Source organism: Ailuropoda melanoleuca, chromosome 1 (assembly GCF_002007445.2).
Source record: "Ailuropoda melanoleuca isolate Jingjing chromosome 1, ASM200744v2, whole genome shotgun sequence".
Classification (NCBI taxonomy): Eukaryota; Metazoa; Chordata; class Mammalia; order Carnivora; family Ursidae; genus Ailuropoda; species Ailuropoda melanoleuca.
This window is the reverse complement of record NC_048218.1, coordinates 74,412,532-74,437,068: the sequence shown is the minus strand read 5'-3', so window position 1 is coordinate 74,437,068 and position 24,537 is coordinate 74,412,532. Positions and strand designations below refer to the sequence as shown.

The 24,537-nt window shown below is 39.5% G+C and overlaps 1 protein-coding gene across 1 annotated transcript; it reads right to left on the bottom strand.

Moving 5' to 3' along the window:
- Positions 1-3,545: 3,545 nt before the first annotated feature.
- Positions 3,546-22,462, bottom strand: TMEM207 (transmembrane protein 207). The gene is given in 5 exon segments (XM_011229397.2): positions 3,546-3,682; positions 13,450-13,592; positions 14,402-14,446; positions 20,480-20,517; positions 22,388-22,462. Coding segments are annotated over 5 exon segments (438 nt in total).
- Positions 22,463-24,537: the final 2,075 nt, after the last annotated feature.

Sequence of the window (24,537 nt, the reverse complement as noted above, 5' to 3'; positions counted from 1 at the left end):
GAGAAACTCAAGCAGACTCCCTGCTGAGCACAGAGCAAGACAAGGGGCTCCATCTCCCGACCTGGAGATCATGACCTGAGCCAAAATCAAGAGTCCACCACTCAACCAACTGAGCCACCCAGGTGCCCCTTGTAGCCACTTTTGATGTTAGACGATCATTGTGGAAAAATATCTGGAATAGGAATTGAAAGATCAAACTGCCTAGTCTCTAGTTTTGTCTCTCATGCTAATTAGCTATGCATGTTGGGCAAGTCAGTTACCTTCCAGAACCCACATTTTCTAATCTGTTAAATGAAGGCAGTGATAGATGATAGATAGATAGATAGATAGATGATAGATAGATAGATAGATAGATAGATAGATATAGATAGATAGATAGATAGATAGATAGATAGATAGATAGAGGATAGATTTAGAAAGAGAGATTGAGGGAGAATTAAATAACACATGTATTTATTTTTAAAAGTCAAATAGTACCGTAGGCTCATGATAAAAGCTAGCGCATCTCTGCTCTACCCACCCCCCCACGGCATTATCTCCAAGTTTAGTTCTTGACGCAATAATTTTTAACTGTTTTAGTGTTTTGCTTCAGATACTAATGACCTAATTTCCGAATGATATACTTAACCATTTTTAAAAATTTTTCTTTTAATTTTAGATATTATTCATTGGCTTCCCACAATCTGATTAGGATTTAATTTTCTTATTAAATCCTGCTACCTTTCCTTATATGCACTTCTCCCTCTGCCTAGCTAGTCGATATGACTAATGCCCAGTGTAAAACTAAATACGTATTACTTGTATTATTCATAGCTTAACCATTTCAGGGGTGGGGGTTAATCCAACTTTGTAATTTAATCTAAATTTGTAATTGCCTTGTCTTTTCAGTTCCTTCACTTTCCATTTACCAATCGTTAATTTATCACCACATTTTTATTATGTATTTTTTCTTAATATCCCTCTTATCATCCTACAGCTATTTGTTGTCATGTTCTGACTGGAACTGGCTCTTCCACGGGTTGCTTAATACTGTCTTCCTTTAGATTGCATTCATCATCCTTTCCAGAGTTCTCTTCACCTCTCCTACCTCTAAATCTTGGGGAATTTCTGCATTGCTACAGCATGAATTTGCTTGATTATTCTCAGTGTTGTCGCTGAAGACACTTAGCCAAGTGGAGAAACTTGAAACCCCAGTGAATTATGATTTATCCATCTGCGTCTATCTCAGATATCTCTGTGTACTGAAATCTTGCTGTTAATTTTGTCATCTTCTTGCCACTCTCTTTGTTCTTGCGAATTGAAAACATTTTTCCTCTTTTACTGTAATCTTTCCCTCTTTTACCTCAGAAGGGAGGAGATACGTTCAACCTACCATGTATAACTTGAACTTAAGAATAGCTAGGTCACAAAATTATCATGAGAATTAAATCTGAAAGCAGTTTGTATACCCTAAATCCTGCTTACCTATCCGGGATTATTAGAGTATATTAACACAAGTTTCTCTGGGCTTCTTTCATCAGTGGATACTAATGAGATTATTTTAGCAGCACTAAGCCATCTGTTCCTGGCTCTTACCCACACTCACTGTCATAAAGACTTACCCCATCAAATCTCATCCATTTATCTTTGGGACTTTCCAGAACTACATAACATGGCTTACAAAATTTGTTTGAATACATACTAAGTACCAGACTCCTTTAGACCCTTGGATATAAATTAGTGAATGACACAAAGATCTGTCCTCTCATGGATTTACATTCTAGCAAGGAAAGGTGAACAGATTATAAACAGAATTTAACTATGTAGTAGAGTAGGTGATAAGTGCTATGGAAAATAGTATCTAAGATAAAGAGGTGGAAGTGCCAGGGTGGGGACAGGTTGCAATCTAAAGTAGAGTAATTAGGGTGGGTCTCATGGAGAAGGTGACATTGGGACAAAGAATTAAAGGAAGTAAAAGGGTGAAACAATGTTGATATTTGGGGGAAGAGTGTTGTGGGCAAAGGAAACAGCAAGTACTAGGGCCCTAAGGGACAGATGCAGGAAGGTTAACACCTAATTGGTCTGATAACTGTTCCTGGGACAAGTAAGTATGGGCAAGAGTCATAGGAAAGGACACCTGGGCAGGGTATTGATCCTACAGGGGCCCAGGGCAAGGAGTTTAGCATTTCTTCTGAGTGAGGTAGAGTGTCATTGGAGTTTAGTTCAGGGACATGATCCTCTTTGTGTTTTGGAAACATTACTCTAGCTACTGTGTTGGAAATAGAATATATAGAAAGGCAAAGCTGGGAGCAAAAGGACCAGTTGAGATGCTATTACAGTCATCCAGGCAAGAACTAGTCCTGAGTGGCTCACACCAGAGATGTAATAAGAACTGTTTAGAATCTAGGCTTACTTTGAAGTTAAGAGCTGAGCCAAGCCATTTTCTGACAACATGGGTATAGGAAGTGACACAAAGCAAGGACTCAAGAATGACTCCAAGTTGTTTGGTCTAAGCAACTGGAAAGTTGCTGTTACCATTAACTGAGATGAGGAAAGTTGGGATAAACAAGCTTGGGAAAAGAGTAGGAGATGAATTTGGTCAAGTTCAACTTAAGAAGTATTTTAAATAAACAAGTGGAGATATCAATTGTTTTGTTTGACAAATTTGTCAGCTGAAGACCACTGGGTGTCTAGCATGGATTTCTTCTTCTGCCCCCGCCACCATGGTCACTGCAAAAATGATGAAAATGTCCCATTGCTACTTCTCTAGTCAGAGTTCTCAATAAGAACATTGATATCTATGCCAAAGATTGTTATCATGGTTCTCCAAGAAATGCCAAGTCTCCAGGTACCAGAGAAAGGCTGTGGGCTCTGGAGTCCACATCTACCCATACAAAATAGGAGCCTCACCCTTCTCCACACTGTGCTATTACACACGGCCCATAGCTTTGGGGTCTCCTTCAGCTTCTATCTACACTTTCTCTCTCCTCAGGCTGAGACAGGCAACTTTTTGAACTAGGACTTTTAATCCTCTTCATTCATCCTTCACCCTTCACCTCTGAGTGCCCCTTGTTCCTACTCTTGCCTTTTACCCTAATTCAAATATTCTCTTTCTGGTTTGGGTCTGGACACATCTGAATCTCCTCTTGGGCCGTTGTTAAGTTATGATAATTCTTATTAACTCCACACTAGGAGAAAGGCCGGTGAAAACAGAGATAATAAGGCAGAGAAAGCTGTGATGTGTACTTGGAGTGGAATCCCAAACTTAATGGAAACCACTTTATGCATTAATTACTGTCCATTTGAGTATTGATGGAGAACCACTCACTTGGTTGGGTAGCACAAGATATAACACAGCAATGATACATTATAGGTTCAGTAATTTACTACTGAAACATCTCCCTGACCAAAATTCTTTCTCTACATTCATTCTTTTGTCTATTTGTCCTTTTTCAGACTATATTAATTGATTTCTGGAAATTCACACTAAATAAAACAATTGTTCCTACATTTGGTGATTTAGAATTTAAAAAATATTTCTAATGTTTCCAGTTGATGATCCAGAGCTAAAATCTGCTTGATTTCAGAATTCCTTCATATGGAGGTGGTGGGCCTAAAGTGCCAAACCATGGAACAGGATACAGTTCAGGGTTTAGAGTTTGAAGGTGAATTCCAACAGTTGGATTCACAGCCACTTCTGCCCCTGGAAAGAGAAAAATGGGGACTTGTAATCTTTCTAGTCAGCATAAAACAGAAGTACATGAACTGCCTAATAAAATCTGGCATTTCTTGGATCACTGGAGCAACAGAAAATTATTTGTACCCTTGAGAAAAAATTTACAACCATCCTGCTTGCTCCGCAATGATAGTTTAGTATAGCAAGAAAATTTGCTCTCATGAACAGATTATATCATCACTGACTAACCCATCAAGAAGCATTTACAACTTAGCTGCTTAAAGTAGGAGGAATGCCCTTTTTGGTAGTTTGGAAGACAAGAGTCCTGTAAATGCTCATGGTATTTTAGCTAATGTTTCCATCATGAGAAATGCAAATTTCAATAGAAATATTTAAATATAATGTTTGAACTTCATTATTTCATATTTATGCTCTGCAAACTACAACTAATGTAATTAATTAAACCTTTCTCTATGATAAATAGTAAAAATGTTAACTTGTGAAAAGTTTGCATCTAAAGTACACACACACAATAAAGGAAAAGCCTGATCAAATTTTAAAAAATCCTTCGAAATCAAAATTTTGAATTTCAGATTACGTACACCATAAGGCACTAAATATCAAAAACAAGCATTTTCTTCCTCAAACTGATCACTTTGAGAAACTATGTATTTATTCCCATAGCTCTTTTGGAAATCTCCCATTAGTATTTCCTTGAAAGACTACTACTGTTTTTGAGTTACAACAGGAACCAACAGTAATGTTTCATAGCCACAGTCCTCTCACTCAAAAAAAAAAAAATGTGTATATATATACACACAGAAAAAATATATACATATATAAAATATATATTTACATAGTTTTTCCTACCTTGGTCTTTGGCTGTCTTGAAATGGTTTGATTGTTTCTTTTCAAAACAATAACAACTATAAATTCTATTAATAACTCTAAATTTACTTTTTTTTTAAAGATTTTATTTATTTATTTGACAGCGATAGAGACAGCCAGCGAGAGAGAGAACACAAGCAGGGGGAGTGGGAGAGGAAGAAACAGGCTCATAGCAGAGGAGCCTGATGGGGCTCGATCCCACAACGCCGGGATCACGCCCTAAGCCAAAGGCAGACGCTTAACGACTGAGCCACCCAGGCGCCCCGATAACTCTAAATTTACCTTTAAAGAGGAATGCTTGGTTGCTCACTGGGTTAAGCCTCTGACTCTTGGCTTCAGCTCAGGTCAAGATCTCAGGGTCCTAGAATGGAGCCCCTCTAGGGGGTCCCACACTCAGTGGGGAGTCTGCTTGAGATTCTTTCCTCTCCTTCTGCTCCTCCCCCTACTCACATGTTCTCTCTCTGTCTCTCTCTCAAATAAATAAATAAATAAATAGATCTTTTAAAAAATAGAAATAAATACACATTTAAAGAAAAATAGGCCCTTGAACTAAATCTAGCTCTGTGACTGTTTTTGTATATTAAATTTAATTGGAACACAGCCATACCATTCATTTACTTATTATCACTTTTGTAAAAAATTTTATTTATTTATTTGACAGAGAGAGAGACAGCCAGAGAGAGAGGGAACACAAGCAGGGGGAATGGGAGAGGAAGAAGCAGGCTCCCAGTAGAGCAGGGAGCCTGATGCGGGGCTTGACATGGGGCTCGATGCGGGGCTTGATCCCAGGACCCCGGGATCATGACCTGAGCTGAAGGCAGATGCTTAACGACTGAGCCACCCAGGCGCCCAGTACATATTGTCACTTTTTGCCACTACAGTGGCAGAGAGGAGTAGCCCCCACAGGTGGCCGCAAAACCAAACATATTTCCTATCTGGCCCTTAATAGAAAAAGTTTGCTGACTTCTTCTTGAAGGATTAAGACTGGATACACCAAGGAGATCCCAAAGAAAATGACACAATTATTAAAACAATTTAAGGAACAGTAAGATGTAAGGCAATTGCTGCATCCCTGGAATCTGTATGTAGGTTGCTCAGAATCTTTATCTTGGAATGGACGATGTTTATTTAGAATCATGAATTTTCATATATTTGTATTTGTATTCACTAGCTGGCAGACCTAAGTATAATAAACCAAATATTAATATAATCTGTTAAGGGTAGAGAATTTTGAATAGAAGTCTCGTTCAGCATTTTTTAAAGAATTATTTATTTAATTGAATAATCTATTCCTAGGCTATTACATAACATTTCATACGTCAGTTTTCTCCTATGCAATAAAAGGATAATGATATTATCTATGTCTGTAAAAACACAGCTAAATGAATGTAGCTTAAAACAAAACATGGTACACAGTAATGACTCTTTAATAGCTAATTATTATTATTATTGTAGTAGTAGTAATGGAACTATATTTCAAGAACTCTACTGTATGCTAGGAATATGCATACATTGTCTTTTATTTGCAATATTATTTTCTAATTTATCCTATTTTAATGGCTACATAATTATTTGATCATCATTATTAACATCACAACAGAGATTATTAAACAAAATAATTTGTGGAGTTAGAGCCTTTTGCAGTTCGGAAGTTTAGGATGACATGAATTAAGTCTGAGGCACTTGATAAAACAATTAACGTGGGCAAAAAGTACTCACTCCAGCCCTTTCCTTCATTGTGGATAGTGGTACTGGGCATTGTCCCTTTCCTAGGTGGACTGCTCCTGGTATGTCCAGTACAAAGTCAATGGCAATTTAGCTATCACTCTGCCTGGAGCGGTTGATCAGATTGACTTGACACAATTACGAGCTGGAATTTATTTCTACTGCTGCCAGTATCAATATTGTGCTCCTGGCAAGAGGATATTAACAACTGCTCTCTGCCATAGGAAAGTTTCATGTTACCATCTCACTACAAATTTGGCCATTGCCTTAAGCCTATTATGAAAACCACAGGGCATTTATTTGGTAAACATAACTAAGCCAATGTGTTCAGAAAGCTTTTGTGAAATCAAACATCTATCAGTTTTCAATTTGTTTCAAAGCAGATTTACATGCAATACAAGTATCCCCCACTTTCGGGAAGTTCACATCACTCCACTTCGTTTTCAAGAAAGACCTGCATTAGCACCTGTTTTTGCTAACCGAAAGACAATCGAAGAGGATTTTGCTTTTACAAAATCGGGTGAAAAGTGCCCGGCGTTCCCTATCTGTGTTGCGGTGAGCCATGACGGAGGCGGTGTGCGCCTGAGCACGAGAGCGGCCCCGCCCAGCTCCTTCCCGGAGCTACAGTCAGCATCTGGGCATCAAGCCTCCGTGGCTTTGAAGGGCGTCTGCGAGCATCTATCTGTGCTTTACCTTGACTTACTTTGCCCTCCAATAGCAAGATGTGTGATAAGGAATCCGAAAAGCCCTAGGGAGGTTATTTTTGAGGCCTGGGGCCAGTCAAAAATTTTTCTATATAAATTAATGGTAATTGGTGCTCCACTTTCTGCCATTTCAGCTGATGAGAGGCTTGCTTTCGGATAGCGGGGAAGCCTGTGTCCTACTGGCGTGGGGGAGGTGAGAAGACGTTATTTTTATCTTTTGACAAATTAACAACCTGGAAGAACTCAGTTCAAATGCCTGCAAAAATTCTGTAGTTTTGACAGAACTGTTGGCAAAGGGATGAGTTTGTTATTTAATTTTGTAAAACTAATATACTCACTGCTGAGTTTTTAGAGCCAGAGTTCAGATTTCCCACATTATTAAGATCAGTCCAATAGACCTGCCTATTTGAACAGACCCCTTTCACCTCTTTCTTTTCTTTTTGTTTCTTTATCTCATTTCCTCCTCTTCTATGGGAGTGGTTAACAGCGCCTGAATATAAGTCGCAGTTCTACCATGGGTTAACTTTAATTTCTAAGTGCCTGGTTTCCCTCATCTTTGGCCAAATTTGTAGTGAGGTGGTAACATGAAATTTTCCTACCGCAGAGAGCAGTTTTAATATCCTCTTGCCAGGAGCACAATGAACCCCTCATAGCATTGTAGGGAAGAAAAAAATGAGACTAGAGATGTCAGGGGTTAGCAACATAGCATGGCACATGGTAAGTGCTCAATGAATGTGACCGGTTATTACTATCATGGCCTGGAGGGGAAATATGCGAATGAAATTCTCCCTCTTTCCTTACCTAAAACGAGTCACAGAACTTTACCTAAAGAAAATAAAGTATGGAGAAGTAACACTTCAGAAATGATCCTAAAATAAGATAGGATCCGGGAGAAGTGTGGGAGAAAGGACCTGGCATGTGAAGCCTGCTATTTCTCTGTCCCTGCCCACCCCTCCTTCCCCTGCCTGATTCAGAGCCCTCACATTTCATCATTGGTGAAAGATTAGTATTTCTATTTACCCTGAAGTAAGAAAAAGGGAAGATTATCTCTGAAATTGCAGAAGAAATGGGGCCAGGAAGATTGGATCTCTAAAAGGCAGCATTATCAGGGAGATCAGCCCCCAAGATGAGTGGTCCCAGGAGGGGTCTCTCCGTGGGCACTCACCTTGCTGGCTTCTTAGGAATGGCATGGGACCTGTTGCTGCCCTGCTGGGGGTAACAGGACCCAGCTCTGATCTTTCTAGGATGGAAAGGAGTCAATGAAGTTTTACGGTAATTTATTATTTTTAGTAAGGAATATGGACAGATAATGGTGGGGCTCTCTCCTCTATTTTCTCAAATTCTCTCTTTTCTAATCAACACTAGATTGTTTTTTCTGTCTCAAGACTTTTGTCCTTCTCTCACCTACCAGACCCCAAACTTTTTTCTTTTTGTTATCCTTAAATGTCTTTTCTCATAAATAAGAGTTTTATTCAGCTTCACAACCTTATTTTCAATGAAAGCTTGTTTTCAGCAAATCAACAAAAAACTTTTTTATTTATAGCTAACTTTACAACTCCTTTGCCATTACTTACTTGTTTTCAAATAGATTTAACATATGAACAAAACCACGAAACTAACAAACTCAAAACTTTTTCAAGTCAATTGTATTTTCTACTTATTTACGCTGTCTCCCAGTCCTGGATTTTACAAAGTGAGTGCATTGATTCTGATTTGGGGTACAGATGGGTATGGAGACTTTTTTTTTTTTAAGATTTTATTTATTTATTTGACAGACATAGAGACAGCCAGCAAGAGAGGGAACACAAGCAGGGGGAGTGGGAGAGGGAGAAGCAGGCTCCCAGCAGAGGAGCCTGATGTGGGGCTCTATCCCATAACACCAGGATCATGCCCTGAGCTGAAGGCAGACGCTTAAAGCAGAGGCTTAAAGCAGAGGCTTAAAGCAGAGGCTTAACCGCTGTGCCACCCAGGTGCCCCTTGGGTATGGAGAATTTCAATGATGTTCTTTTCCCACCTTTACTAAAAATTTGCATGCAATCCTTTAAAAAGTCACTTTCTTTGGCCCAGTGTGTTCTCTCCATTTATATGTTTGAGGGTGGGAAATACCCTGCAAATTTCCTGTTTTCTGTGGACTTCTCAGATAAAAGGGATCCCAAAAGCATAGTTAAGGTAAGGTAGGCCCATAAAAACATTGAAACAAGAAATGTTTGCCCCTAACGCAGGTGCTGAGTTATTCTAGAACTGTTAGAGTCTGAAGGCTGGGAGAAGGGGCGAGAGGTCTCAGAGACCACTTCACAGGCAGGCAACCCCCTCAGGAAGGAGTAGGGCACTGAACAGGTCCTTTCTGGGGTACTGCAGGGATGCTAAGGGAAAACTGGATACAAGGGATGAGTTAGAGGTGGGGAGGGGGCAGAGTGATAAAGGAAGAAGGGACTATCCAGGAGGCCCCCAGGGCTGGATTCAGGAAGAGGAGGTGGGATTGAGGCAGAAAAAGTAACATTACTTTAGGATTTGTATAAAATAAACAGTTATTAATTTCATTCCTCATAATACCTCCAATCTCCAACTGTAGATTCCTTCTCCTCTTGCTCTTCATCCTTCCCCTTTCCCTCCACCTTCCTGACTTCTTTCTGGTCTCCCTCCTTTCCTCTTCTCTAGCGGTAACCCCTCATCCTCCTTACCCTCCGTGGGGGTATTGGAGGGATTCTTTTTCCCTTTTTGGTGTGTGAAGAGCTTCATTGTGACATGTTATGGACATGGAAACATAGATTCCATGAGAGGGGAAGGAAGACTGAGAAATCTGAGCACTGGATCAGCAGAGACTACAAAAAGGAATGACTACTGGCCCATGAGATGCAACTGGGGCCTGGGTGTTTGTGTAAGATTCACAAGGACCTTTCCCAGACAGAAATCTCATCATGCGTTGGATGTGTTGGGCTGGCAAGGCCTTTCTTACACACCATTTATGAGGATCCCAAACCAAATGTTCACTTTTCTCTCTTGAATATTTCTAATCAAGATAATTGACAACCTGAGCCTATTATATTGCCTGGTATTGCTAGTGGGAGATATTTCCTATTTTATGTATTTTAACAGCAGTAAAATTCAGTCCATCCCAGTTTCCCATATTCCAACAAAATTTTCCTCTTGGCTCATCACGTGAGGGCAACTTCCATGGGGTCCTGAGAGTCAATCCTTGGACCCACAGGTCAGAAAAGCAGAGCTATTTCAAATAATAGATTCAGCAAATAGTGGCAATAGCATAAAATAATTTTTGAAGAGATAAAATAAAGGTCTAGGAAGAACCCCAAGGTTAATAAAGCATATCTGGTCTCTCCATTAAAATGCTTTAAATGACCCATTCTACATTCTGTGTTCAGGAGGGAATGTCCTATTTTCCCCTTTGTGCCCAAAGGATGGCAGGGAGTCCAGAAACCTTATTTCATATTCTTTTTTTTTTTTTCAGATTTTATTTATTTAGTTGACAGAGGGAGAGGCAACGAGAGAGGGAACACAAGCAGGGGGAGTGGGAGAAGAAGAAGCAGGCTCCCTGATGCAGGGCTGGATCCCAGAATGCTGAGATCATGACCTGAGCCAAAGGCAGAGCCGCCCAGGTGCCCCCTTATTTCATATTCTAATGTCACCAGTGTCTTTCAAATGAGTTCTCATTTTCTTCTCCCCTCTGAACTGTGACCATGAGGAAGACCCTGAGGTACAACCCCACAGCCTGCAGTGTGGGTGTGCGTGAATGTGGCAGTGACTGGACTCAACTCGAAGCTATGAGAACGTACTTTTGAGGTGCTGTGGAGAGTTTGGCTCTTACCGTCCCCATGGCCATGAAAAGATCCTGTCATGGTTTCCTCACTTCCCTTTTGGAGAAAAGCTCCTTTTACAGAAATATTAGGCAAGAAGAATCATTTGTCAGGAGAAATTAAAGTATAATGGGGATCCAGTGGGGAAAAGAAATCCAGTCTCGGTCTGGCTTTCAGACTGCCTTAAAATATTGACTCCCTGGAATTTACTTCCAGAAATTGCTAGTCAGGAAGATATCACTAAAGATCACAGAGAATACCATTCCTCAATTACTCTGTTGTATTTTGTCTGGAAGGGGAAAAAAAAACAGGAATGCCAGGAAGCACAACTCTGGGAGACACATCCACATCAAAGACCATATAAATGGCTGTTCTCGGTCTGTACCGCTCTTCTGAGCCTCCCTGAGAAAGGGTGGGAGACACAACATGGGTGGAATAACCTGACACCCAACTAGGCAAGGGAAAAAAAACAAACCAAAACAAATAGGAATGGGCAACTGAGCCTCTGGTCCTAAGATGGAAAGCAAGAAAAAGGTTTTGTAATATAACTTAAGCTGGGGGAGAGCTTCAATGTTTCTTGAGCAAAACAAGATTCAGAGCAATGCCAGTGGAATTAGGAAGGAACCAATAGTATGAGAAAGGGAATGGGGATTCTGGAGAGCAACCCTTACCTTTGAGGAATCACCCAGTGGAAATGCCAGGAGGTTTGAGATACAAGGCTGCACTTAGAGTAAGGGGTGAGGAGACTAAACCATGAGTGCCCTGCCCAAATTGTCACTGGCTCCCTACCCTCAATTATGGGCGATTTAAAGTCTATTAGTTGACTCGCAGCAAAGATCTATGCGGTATATTCAGCATATGTGGTATATCCAGCATAGGGAGAAAAGTAGATAACATCCTCTGGGAGGAATAATAGCCACTTTTCCAGGTTGGTCTTTAACAATTAGAAATAATATCTGAGAAGCCCCTAATCTTGTGCCTAACACTTGGTAGATGTGAAATAAATTGTGACTATATTTTTAAAAATAATTTCCAAGTATATTCTTTTCCTGTCCACAATGACTTCCGGGTAATATAGAGAATGTGATTCTATGCCCTGCCTTTGGTATGATTACACACGGATTATTGCAGTCATCTATCAGGCTTAACACCTTCTCTCCCAGTCATACCTGTTCAGGCAAGTTCAAGCAAATTCAAAAGCATGTGTATAAATCACCATGCAGGAAATATAAAAACTTCAGATAAATGGGGATATAACTGTGCCACATATACTGCCTTAGAAACGGTAACAGTATAATGGGTAGCTTACTTACAATTAAGAAGTTTTTAAAAATTCAAGATAGTCTAGTTAAAGAGTCTTCTTCAGAGTAAGTAAAGGGCTAACAAGACCAGAGTAGATTTTCCTCCTGAGAAACTCATGTCAAGTTGGAGGAATCATAATTACATTTATTTGTTAAATACCTCAAGTTAAATAAATAAAAATAGACCAATGTGACCATGTTGATTCCTTTGGCTAATACAATTTATTAGAATGTTAGTGACCCTATTTCCTCCTATGCTCAATAGAAAGTGTTCGATTTTAGGAGAAAGATTATTTTTTCATTGGAGACTTTAATTATCCTTCCACAAGTAACCATTTCTCAAATTGACATGTGTTTCTTCTGTTAAATAATGACTTTTTAAAAAGCCAATAGTAAATATAATCACTAAATCTTAGAGTACCAAGTTTTGATATTTAAACATTTAAGTTTATTTTTACCCCACTTTTTATTTAGCTGTTAGTTTTCTCAGGGCATGCCCTACTCCATCTATTGAAAATCTGTTGGCCCAAGTTCCTGAAGGGCAGCTGTTAATCTCTACCAAGCCCTCTTGAGGCCACTATGTATGGTGTGCAAGACAGTACCTTAGAAAGAAAGTTTTGGAACAGATGGCCTTGTTGAGAACAATGCTTAACACAAAGAAATAATCTATGATCTGTGATCTCCTGGAAATCAGTAAGTGATAATTTTGTTACTTACAGCTAAGGTTGGCAATTACAAATAACTCTAAAACCTGGCTTTCCTCCATTGCTTATTCTCTAATGTAGACTAAAAAATAACAGGATGGGCGTGGTTTTGGGGGTGGGGGTTAGAAGCGGGCAGGATCAGGGTGCTGCCTGTGTGTCTGGGGAGAAATGACATGAATATTGACATCCACCTGACCAATTCCAAGTATTTCAGGCTGTGCATTGGTAGCAGACAATCTGGAAAGCATGGTTCAATGTTACTGCAGGTGAGTGAGGCATGGAGAGCTTGGACTATGAACACCGGGGTAGGATAGTCTGATATCAAAGGCTCAGAGAGGTTCTTATGTACCTTATGCCCTACCACTCCCTTGGTGACCAGCCCTGTAAATCTCTTCTCTTTTACATGTTGACTGAACAAAATGTTGGGGCTCGATCCCCATACTCAGCTATGGGTCATTTCCCTAAGACACATATTTTTCTTTTGAGGTCTCCTTTCTTCTGAAGTTTTCTGACCTAGACTCTCCCCATGGCATGCCTTTGGGTCTCCAGTACTATGTCTTGTTCTCAGTTCACAAATCTGCTTTCCAGAGGTTAGTTTTTCAATTCACCACAAACCATTAGGTTTCAAACAGCAAGTCTGGAAGTGTGCAGACAGCTCACCATGAATGGTATCCAAGTCTCCAACAGCAAAAACAGCCATAGTGCGTCTTGGGGAACCAATTCAGCATCTCCTCTGCCAGCACTGGAGGCAGCAGAACACTACTCCACAGAGAAGAGCCACCAGGAAAATCAGCAGCAAGAACCTGATGCCAGAAGAAGAGTGAGGTGGAGCATGCAAGGAGGTTAAGAACTCCTGCTACTTTCTGGAAAGGAGGTAAGAGCTCCCTGAGACAGGATACAAGAAATCTGTGAGGCCAAACTCCTTAAGCAATCCCCCACCACCACTCATACATTTTCACAAAACCTGGAATGTTTGCTGCGCTAAGAGTGGGTCGGTCTTGCCAGGTGCTGATGATCATTTCCTCTGGAAGTTGGAGAGTTGTTCCAAGGAGCAGTTCCTTTGTCCCTTCATTCATTCATCCATTAGTCCTACCTTTCAGCCATCCACCCATGCATTCAAGTAGTATTTAAGCAACTGAACAGATTTTAGATATTGGGTGGGGTTGGAGATTTAAAGGTAGACGAGACAGGAGCTAACCACCTAATTGAGAGAACTAATAATGTTTAGTTTAAAAAATACAGAAGTCATGCTATAGGGGGTGTCTAACGACTGTCTTATAATTTCTGAAAGACTAGCTTGTAAAAGGCAGCAGTCTTATTTGGAAGGCTTTTAAGACTTTTGAAATCAGTAGTGGAGTCATTTAGGGAGATTTCAAAAGAAAGAACAATTATTTTACTGTTAAATTTCTTTAATTTAGGAATAAGCTATTATTCCTAAAAACAGTTAAGTTCCCTGTCACGGGAAGTACATAAGAAAACACTAGCCAATAATCAGAAAGTGATGTTTCCACATACATTACATGACCCCTGAAGTTTCCTTGATTGTATGATTTTATGTGCCATTTCAATTATTTAGGAAATGGGTTTTATAACAAATTGAGGATGTTCTTACCAGATAAACCAGCCGTTTGTGTATTGATCTTTGTAGTTTCTACACCTGGTGGTGAAAGAAGAAAAGTTAATACTGGACCTCCAGATGGCCAAAGCCTATTCACTTGGACTGTAATATTTGCTCTGACCATACGTATTTCCCCAGAACGATCATGTACTCACTGCACACCACCCTCCTGCACAATGAAGCAAATGTTTACAGTATGCCCACATCATCCGGGACACTGAGGATACAGGCAAATGTGCAACTGTTCCATGTAGATATTTGCACTGTCATCGGTTTGATTCTAGAGCTATAAAGACAGCTCTGTATTGAGAAGGCGGTGGCTAACTTCTCAGGGCTAACATGTCACAGATATTAGGTATGAGCGTTCTTTAGAATGCAGATTCACCAGGGAAGGTTTATAATCTCCGTTAACTTTTAATATCTTGGTAGAGAGTAGCAAGGCTGCAGACCTGGTTAGAGGAAGAAGTTGGGGAAAGGGGAAATGAATGAAAGTGGCCACACGTGCCATCGACCAAGGAGCGAGAGTTGATTTCTTCAGGTAGGACCGTCAAACCATTGGTGTGTCCAGGCATAACGCAATCATTTCTGGGATAAGTTTTAAAAAGTTTCCTCACACGAAAACAAAATTCACAGTGTGATTTTCAGGAGGTTTAGCTCCCTAGGTGTAGACACTTATGGGCTGTTCCTTGCAGAGGTCGTCACTATGCCACACCCAGGGCTCGTAGGTTTGCTGATGGACTTTTTTCATACTTGGGTACAGGGGCCATTGTTGAAGTACTCTGGACACCTGTTCATCACAGCCCAATAAGCTTGTGCGTTGGAGCTGTACTTAATCATGGCGACTTCAGCCTTGGTTAAAATAACACTCCATACTTTTCAGCTTGAGAACACTCGTAACTGTCAGCTAATTTATTGCTCCCAGCATCTCCAAAGAGACAGTGTGTCATGTTTATCATTATCCTAGTAAAAAGTGACTTTTTAACATATGTGAAGTGTCAACGTAAACATTTTACCCCAAACATTTAAGAAGAAAGTTAATCACCCAGCCAACAAGTTTTTCGTCTTTTGTGTTGTAGGCCTTTGTGTGTGTGTGTGTGTGTGTGTGTGTGTGTTCACCTAAAGACACAGGTTCAAATGGCTGGGGAAAAAATGACAGTCGAAGTATAACTTTAAAAACATCCTAAGACAAGAAATCATCAATAAAGGGTTTTAAAAATAATGACACACCCTTATAAAGGAATGTTATCCAGTCATCAAAAAGAATGTTGATTCATATTTATCATCAAAAGCCATGTGAAATAAATAATGAAGAGGGCTCAGTTCTACTTTGTATATTCTTTTACATAAATGCAGTGTTTTCACTAAACAGGTATTTTATAGTAGTATACTCATAGACACCGAGGTACTAACAATGGTTACTTCTCTTACAGTGGGTATCATGAGGCTCCTTATCTTCTCCACACTTCCGTATTGTTTGAATATACAATACATCCCTTCGATGGTCATAAACATTTTAAACATTATATTAAAAAATATGAATCTTTTTTTTTAAAGATTTTATTTATTTATTTGACAGAGAGAGACAGCCAGCGAGAGAGGGAATGCAAGCAGGAGGAGGGGGAGAGGAAGAAACAGGCTCATAGCGGAGGAGCCTGATGTGGGGCTCGATCCCATAACGCTGGGATCACGCCCTGAACTGAAGGCAAATGCTTAACGACTGCGCCACCCAGGCGCCCCTAAAAAATATAAATCTTAAACATATAGTATCCCACCTTAGACAGAGAAATGTTCTTGGTGCCCTAGCCCAATAAAAGAGCAGACGTTTCCTATTTGGAATCTTGGAATGTAAGGGCATGATGCCGATTGCTTCAGCTCCCTCCATTACAAATCTCTGCCTACCCTCTCTACATTTAAAAATAGACCATATCCGTATCAAAATGTCAATTTTAAAGATTAACTACCTCAATTTGTTTCTCAGTTCTTTAATTTTTAAGACACTCAGTATTTTTTTTTTTTTGCCAGTGATAACAATTATCCAAATTGACTTATTTCACTTTCTCTTTCTGATCCTGTGCAGTCCCTGGTGGAGTTTCTCATATGCAATAAATACAATTGTCAAGAAGGAGTTAGCTGGACAAATGCAAAGTGATCATATAATTTCCAAATTGCAGGCACCTTTGGGATCATTTAATTCACTCAGGAATTGAAACACTCTACAACCAAAACCTAGAGTAGCAACGTTGGTGGGGAGATTGCTAGTTGGCCAAAGAATTTAAACCAGATGACAAGTCGTCTTCTTCTTCTTCTTTTTTTTTTTTTAAAGATTTTATTTATTTATTTGACAGAGAGAGAGACAGCCAGCGAGAGAGGGAACACAAGCAGGGGGAGTGGGAGAGGAAGAAGCAGGCTCACAGCAGAGGAGCCTGATGTGGGGCTCGATCCCACAACGCCGGGATCACGCCCTGAGCCGAAGGCAGACACTTAACCGCTGTGCCACCCAGGTGCCCCAGATGACAAGTCTTCTGACTCAGTGTGCTTCCCTCACTTCCCACCATTATTTCCATGTCTTTCACAAGGTCAATTTTTAAAGATTTTTTAAAATTCTTTTTTCTTTTCTTTTAAGTAGACTCGACGCCCAACGTGGGGCTTGAACTCACAACCCTGAGGTCAGGAGTCACATGCTCTACCGACTGAGCCAGCCAGGTGCTCCTTAAACAGATCTTTGTAAAAATCGTAAAAAAGCAGTATCTGAACAATAGCAAATTCTAATTGCTCGAATTTCAGATGCAAAATGTTCAGTGTAGGAAAAGTTACATTTTTTTAAAATGAAGTTATTCCTCAGAGATTTATATATGATTGGCCAAATGGGGATGATGCCAAAAATGAAAAACTTTCAGGAGAAATGAGAACCATGATGCTTAAAGAAGACATTCCCGACCGTCAGAATTCTCTGGAAATGGTCGCTGAAGGACTTTCTCTGACTCCACTGGAAGACTACTGCCCCCCTTACTTGGATACCGTGGAAATGATTCTTCCTCTACAGGGATGATTAGCCTAGTTGACCTTTATTTTCCTTCTCAGTGCTGAGATCCTGTGGACCTAAGGCTAACTACAAATTCCATAATTTGATAAATTCAAGAAGAAAACTGCAGAATTGTGCCAGCAGTTCCTTTGCTGGGATCACCCAGAACTCCTGTGCCAGGCATTCTTCTAAACCAGTGATGTAACTTCAAGGGGAATTCAGATTCACAATGCTATGAGGTAAGATCACAATATTATAATCCTCATTGCACAATTGGGAAAATTCAGGCAGGAAGTAGCTTGCCCAAGATAACAAAGCTGCAAGTGGCCTAGTTGGGCTTCACAGCCAAATGGTCTGGCTGTAGAGTCTGTGCCTCTTACCACCATGCAGCCCCACCACTGGGAACCGTAAAAGCCAGCTCTGGCCTCCCATTACTGTGGGGAGCACTTCCTGAATGCATTCAATGTCCTGTGTTCCAAAATGCTTTAAAAATATTAGAAATACAAAAAGTAATAGAAACGAGAGCATGGAGGGTATCACACCAAGAGAGTAAGCCAAGAGTGAGATCAGTTTTTAAACTGAATATAGTAAACCCCATATGTAGAATTTAACCCAACTCGAGATCTGGCTTAAGCTTTCTAGTAGTTAATAGGATGAGAGAGAGATTTGGTTATATAGTATCCTCTAAAATTAACAAAACCATGCAGCATTACTCACCAGATGCACAACTATTCCTGGAGTAGACACCCGAGAAGAATTCAAACTATGGGGCTTTACGAAGAGGATACTGTTGGCAATGGGGACACTGTTTTTCATATGCTCTTAGAATAAATGCAATAAAAAATTTCATGGATTTTTTTAAATCATTCCTTAACGTAAGCTAAAGTGCAATTTATCTGTAATAATCTGGGAGAAAGATGGGTGTTATAGCATACCACCCGGGGACTGGTGGCTTGACCTAATTAACCCAGGGTCGGTTGTATAGTACCTAGAAGAAAAGATGAACCAGGCATTTCACCCAGGGTATACTTTCATTTAATATTGGACATACAATATGGCTTTACAGTGCAAAATTGTAATACATATATAGTTGTACAGCAGTGGTACGTATACATACTTTGTAGTATAAAATTCTGATTCACAGTTCAGTCCTGGGTCCAAATCCAAGCTCTGCTTTTTACTTGCTTACTCTTGAACAAAATGCTTAACTTCCTCAAGCCAGGTAAGAAGGTGACATATTCAGAATCTATTAATGCAATTAATTCACAGAATCCTGTGTGTGTGTGATCACATTTATGTTTTGTATGTTACCCTACTTAGGAAAATACATGCACATCAGTGTACTTGCTTATTTGGGGAGGGAAAAGGATTAGGGATGTAATGGGGAGGCTCTATCTTGTTTTTTTCATATACTTAATTACATAAAGTATTTAAATTTTATACAAAGACAGCCTAGCCATGCATTGTTCATACTAATGAAATGTTGTCATAAAAATAAACTGAATAGTTTAGATCAGACAAAATAGTTTGGGTTTGAAAACAATTGTAAATAGAACTAATCATCTCTTGAATATCTTGTAGTGGCATAAGATTTGGGATAGCATCCATCTTCAGTACAAATACTTACCTCATACCACCTCTCTGCAATACCAGCTACTCTCTTGCCTTCTGTTTTTATTTTCTGCTAATTGGCATTTTATTTGAGGTGGTCTCTTCTTTTCATTCAAAAGCAATGGTATTAACGACAAACACAACAGACACTTACATGCAAAGTGAGGTAGCTAAAAAAAGAATTGTCCTTAAGTACTAGTTGAAGCCCTACATTAATTTGCTACTGTCTTTCTTTGGGTCTCAATTTCTTTACCTGAAAAGGAGACCAGTAGCTTCAGTGACTGGAAAGCCAGCTTATCAAGGTCCTCAATAGCATATTTTCCTGTCCTATTGATCAAAGAATTAGATTCAATATTTATGGTCATATTGATTGAAGAATTAGATTCAACATTTATGATCCTTTCCAATTATGAATTTCTGTATTCTATTATTCTGGATCAAAGAGAGAAGATGATTGGGCAGGATGAGGCAGCCAAGAGGTCCAGAGTTAGGTAAATACATCGGTCATCAAAAACTGCATAATGTCACAAACACCAGAAGACAGAAAATGGACTCCAAAATCAATGCAAAGAGAGCAATGGAGAACCATGCAAAAGCTGGAAAAACAGCACAGACTCAACAAACGGGTGATCAATAATGAGGTGATCCACCAAAGCAGGTGAATGGTTCAGGGCCACCGAAGCCATCCCACATAGCGTGGCCTCTTCATCTGGAGGCAGTGCCCAGGCCATGAGACCCTGGCCTTGAGGGTAACAGATAATAATAATTGAAAACAGTCAGCTGGCCTTCAGGGCTGCACCCAGGAGAAGACAGTGCTTGGCACACATGTTTTCTGACACTTGCACTAAAGTCACAGTGCATTACAGCTCTCATCAGTCATCAGCAGCATTATTAATGGCACCTTCTCCCCATCTCCAATAGAATTCTGGGAACCATTATGTCTACGGCCCCAAAAGTGAGAAAATTGAGTCAATTATTCACGTAACTTATATCAAATGCACTTTGAAATGTACTCATAATACCGGTGAGAATCTTTGTCAGTTTGCTTATATTTGAAACTGAATAGCCAGAAAATGGCGGCCCGCCTTCCCTGCGACTTACAAGTGGGGGTGCAGCCGGAGAGGACATCCTGATGCTTTCATGAAACTGAAGTACCCTTGACAACACAATGGTGGAGAATGCAGTAAGCAAAAATACCTAGAAATCAATGAGGCTCCTTATATTTACCAAAGCTAATTACAATGGAAGTGCATCTTTTTCCTGCTTTTAGAAAAATTGAGCCATTTGCATTTAAAAACAATTTGCTGTTACTTTTCTTGCATGATTATAATCATCATTTGAGACTCATTTGGGGCTTCTCAAATGAATTGAGCCTTTTTTTATTCTTTGAATGTTGAAAATGCTAAATAAAAACATGGAGCCTCTTGCTATTTACTTACATTTCATTTTCTTCACATGGTGGGTCCGAGAGCACCAACTGAAACACATGTTTAGAACAATAAAATCCAAACATCTCATCAGTCTAATCCTTTAATACAAACAGTGCTTAGAGACAATGTGGGTTTATATCATTTCGTTTGTTTTTTTAATTAAAAGCTCCGTAGCAGAGTCTATTATCGGTGCACAGAATTTTAATTGAAAAAAAAAAATCTCCTATTAGATTCTCTAGCTCGGCAGTGACAGGAGACATATATTGTGAGCCAGATTCTTATGCAACACACCCATGTAGATGGATGTGAAAATGCCTTTTGTTCTTTCTTGCTTGCTTTAAAGACCTTTCTTGCACCTTGCATTTTTTCTTTGTTTTCACATTTTAGCCAGAGGAAGAAAGTTCATTATTTGTGGAGTATTATTTTCACACAAAGAAATCAAGTTCCCCACGTGAAAACAGAAGTCCATTCCCTTAGCATTAATGGGTGTTAAATATATGCATGAAGGAGTGACTTTAACTAGCTCTAAGGGGAAGGTCGATTTAAAATTACATGACATTCCTGTTGAGATTTACATTTCTCTCTTTATCAAAGAAGAGAGAAAAAGTAATAACCTTGATTGCTTTGTTTTAAAAGACCCAAACCGTCAGCATTTCAACATAATTATCCTAGTTCTCCGTGTTGAGCCTTACAGGTTATAATAACACATCACAGAGGAAAGAAAATACTCTGTTCTAGAGGTTTTGTTTGTAGGTTTGTTTTTCCCTAGAACTGAGACTCTTTCCATGCCCAATGAGAAAATCTTTACATGTCACTTATATGTAGTCCTTAAGCTTGGGTTAATGAGATCAGTGAAGTATTTATTTTCCTGGAGTATATCATGCAAATATGAATACAAGTAAGAAGTTACAAAATTTAAAATGATAAGCTTGGGGATTTTTGTGAGATACATCTTTTTTTCCCCTTTAATCCCGAATGCATCCTTTTCAGCACCTTATATTTACTCCACCAAGCTTATCTGGGCAAAGAGATTTGTGGAATTGCAGATGGAGCCATGAATTGGCCATCAGAGAGCATGGTAATGAACAATTTATAAGCACAGAAAATGAGTTGCACTCTCTTTTGCGAGAATGCTGCAAATAGATTTGCATACTAACTGAGAGGAAAATGAACATTCAGATTTTGTCCATATAGAAAGTTTATTTATGAATAGATGAAATCATTTAGGATCCAGCTTAACAGATAAACAAATAAAGTCTGCATTTCACTTTCAAGTCACTCCCTAATCTTGTGTGCTGCACCCTACCTAGCAACGAGTCCACAGTCTCCCCTTATTCCCACCTCACTGCCGATGTATTAGCTGACGGACTTCGGGGTTATCATGAAATGACGCACAAGACTGAAATCTTTCAGACACGTTGCATTCAAGTACCACAGATACAGATACAGAGATGCAGGCTTTAGTCCGGTTGAGATGCTAAAGCAGAGGAACCAAAATAAACTCTAAGATGGTTCTGTCTACATTGTTCTGCACTGAAAAACGGGCAAGCCTCAAGTACAGTTACAGGCAACAGTAAACGTGTCTTAAATTCATCCTGCCACAGCATTTGGATATATCAGTAGCATTTTTTATTAAAAAAAAAATGTACAGCCAACCAAAGTTACGCAAAGATTACATTGCGTCGTATTATTTCAATAGCAATAGAACTAATAAAGAAATAAGACTAATGACATGGACCATTTCGTCTTCTGTATTTCTGACCAATAAATATAAGAAGTCATAAGATGCTGGTAACACTTTCTTAAAGGAAATCTTTTAAATGTGGGAGTAGTTAAGTTACCGAAAGAACAAATCTAGAACAAATCAGGTTCTTAGAGTACCTCTGAAAATCTTTTCCTAGAAACAGAAATAGTTACCTGGAGTAGTGGCAAACACGAGGTTCCTACTTTTGAGATCACTGAAGTAAAACTAAAAGGTCTGGATCTCAACATACTTAAGGAACAAGCTGCTTGAAGCTACCGGTTGGCCTTCTGTGTTGATCTCCCTCTTTCCCTAGAACGTACCAGCCTCTAAGTTATGCTTCCCCCAGAGTGCTCATTAATGATGCTTCTTGTGACTGGTAATGTACATGCTGGGGGGTCAGGCTTGTTGGGTACGTGCTCACAGGTACTCGGAGTTCAAGGAATTTCAGAGTAAGGTCAGAACCCTGGTACTGTTTGTCAAGCCCTTAGAAACAAGGGTTATACATGCCGACCTGCAGAGCTAGCTGGCTGCTTAAATAACTCTGGACATTCAAGAGCATGTTTTATTCCAGGGTGTGTCTGGGATTTATACAGAATCTGTACTTAGAACGTTTAATTTTCTCCCCTTTGTGGTCCTTTTAGCTCTTCTTTTCCTACACATCATTTTCAGTCCCAGGTCTAACTCAACCTTGGGCAGAAAGCGTTCCTTGTCTCGTAATGATCACGCCATACTTTTAAACAGTGCATATTTCAATGTTTGTTGAAACAGCTCCAACACGACTGCCAAATAAATAAATAAATAAATAAATAAATAAATAAAAGCTTGCAAAAATATCTAGGGAAGTTCTGAAAAAGAACAATAAAGAGGCATGAAGTTCCTTTATAGTAAGACTTACTAGAAAAATATAGAAGTTTACAAAAATTAGTATGGATGCACGTAAACAATAAGATAAATATAACAGAATAGAATTCAGAAACAGATTAAAATAAACAAAGATTTCAGCTGTCATTTCAAGCCAGTGAGGAACAGATGTTATTCGGGGAATGGTGAAGAACTGAGTGGTTAGGTGGGAAGAATGGAGCAAATGGTTTGTGAGGTGCTTATCCACATTCATAATCAGATAAATATTGCTTGCAATTATCATCAGAATGGCAAGTTGAAAAAATTGATAATAAAAAGAGATAGTTATGGGAAGATAAGTCTTCTCTTACATGGTTGGGAAAACTGTACAAACAACAAATGTCAAGATGGGGCTGTTTATTTAAATGCAAGAGGATTATATCTGCTCAACAAAATACTAAGCAGCTGTTTAAAAAGGTGTGACAGGGGTACCTGGCTGGCTCAATCAGTATAGCATGCAACTCTTGGTCTCAGGGTTGTGAATTCAAGCCCCACATTGGATATAGAACTTACTTGAAATACACAGACAGATATCTAGATAGATAGATGGATAGGTAGGTAGGTAGACAGAGAGAGAGATGATAGAAAGAAAGGTGGGGCAGGTTGCAGATACTGACAAGGAAAGGCCTCTAAGAATTATCAAGTATAAGGAACAAATTGTGGGACACTGTATACATCCTGCTAGTTTTTATGTAATAATTAGGGAAATATAGCTCTAGTGTCTTCGCTCTCTGTGAAACATACACACATATACTCATATACACATAGACTGTCTCTGCTTAAAACTATTAACAGTGAGTGTCTCTGTAAGGGAAATGAGAGTCTGAGGAAACAAGAAGAGGAAGGAAATTTACTTTTCAGTTTCCTGTATGTTTGATTTTATTTTTTAATTCTGTCGTCTAATCATTTTATACATACATACATTTCTAAGGGTCAATTTTGAAGCCAATCATCCAGAATTCAGAACAAGCACGTGGTATAGTTTAAGTCCCAGGAGAGTTCACCACATCCAATACAAGGGATAATACGTGAATTAATTTATGACGGCATACCTAGATTGCACTAGAAACAAACCAGCAGTGTTCGTTATCTAAACTACCGCTCTGAACTGGCTAGTAAGGTATATGGATTAGTTGAGCTGCATCTGGACAGGCTAAGCAGGCTGTGTGGTGGCCTCAGTCTGTTTAGTATGCAGCCACAGACACAACCATGAATTACAAAGCAGAGGAAGGGCTTGGTGCCAATGCCAACAGGAGATAAGTAAACAAAGCCTACAGTATTATTTGTCCCTAGGACACCCTTCATTTGAGTGTCTCTGAACCCTGTAATTAAACGGAAGGAAAAATAGGCTCTTCACTGGTGAACTTATTTATGAGGCGGTCAGAAGCCTGACTTCTGTCAGTGGAGTGAATAATCTTAAGAA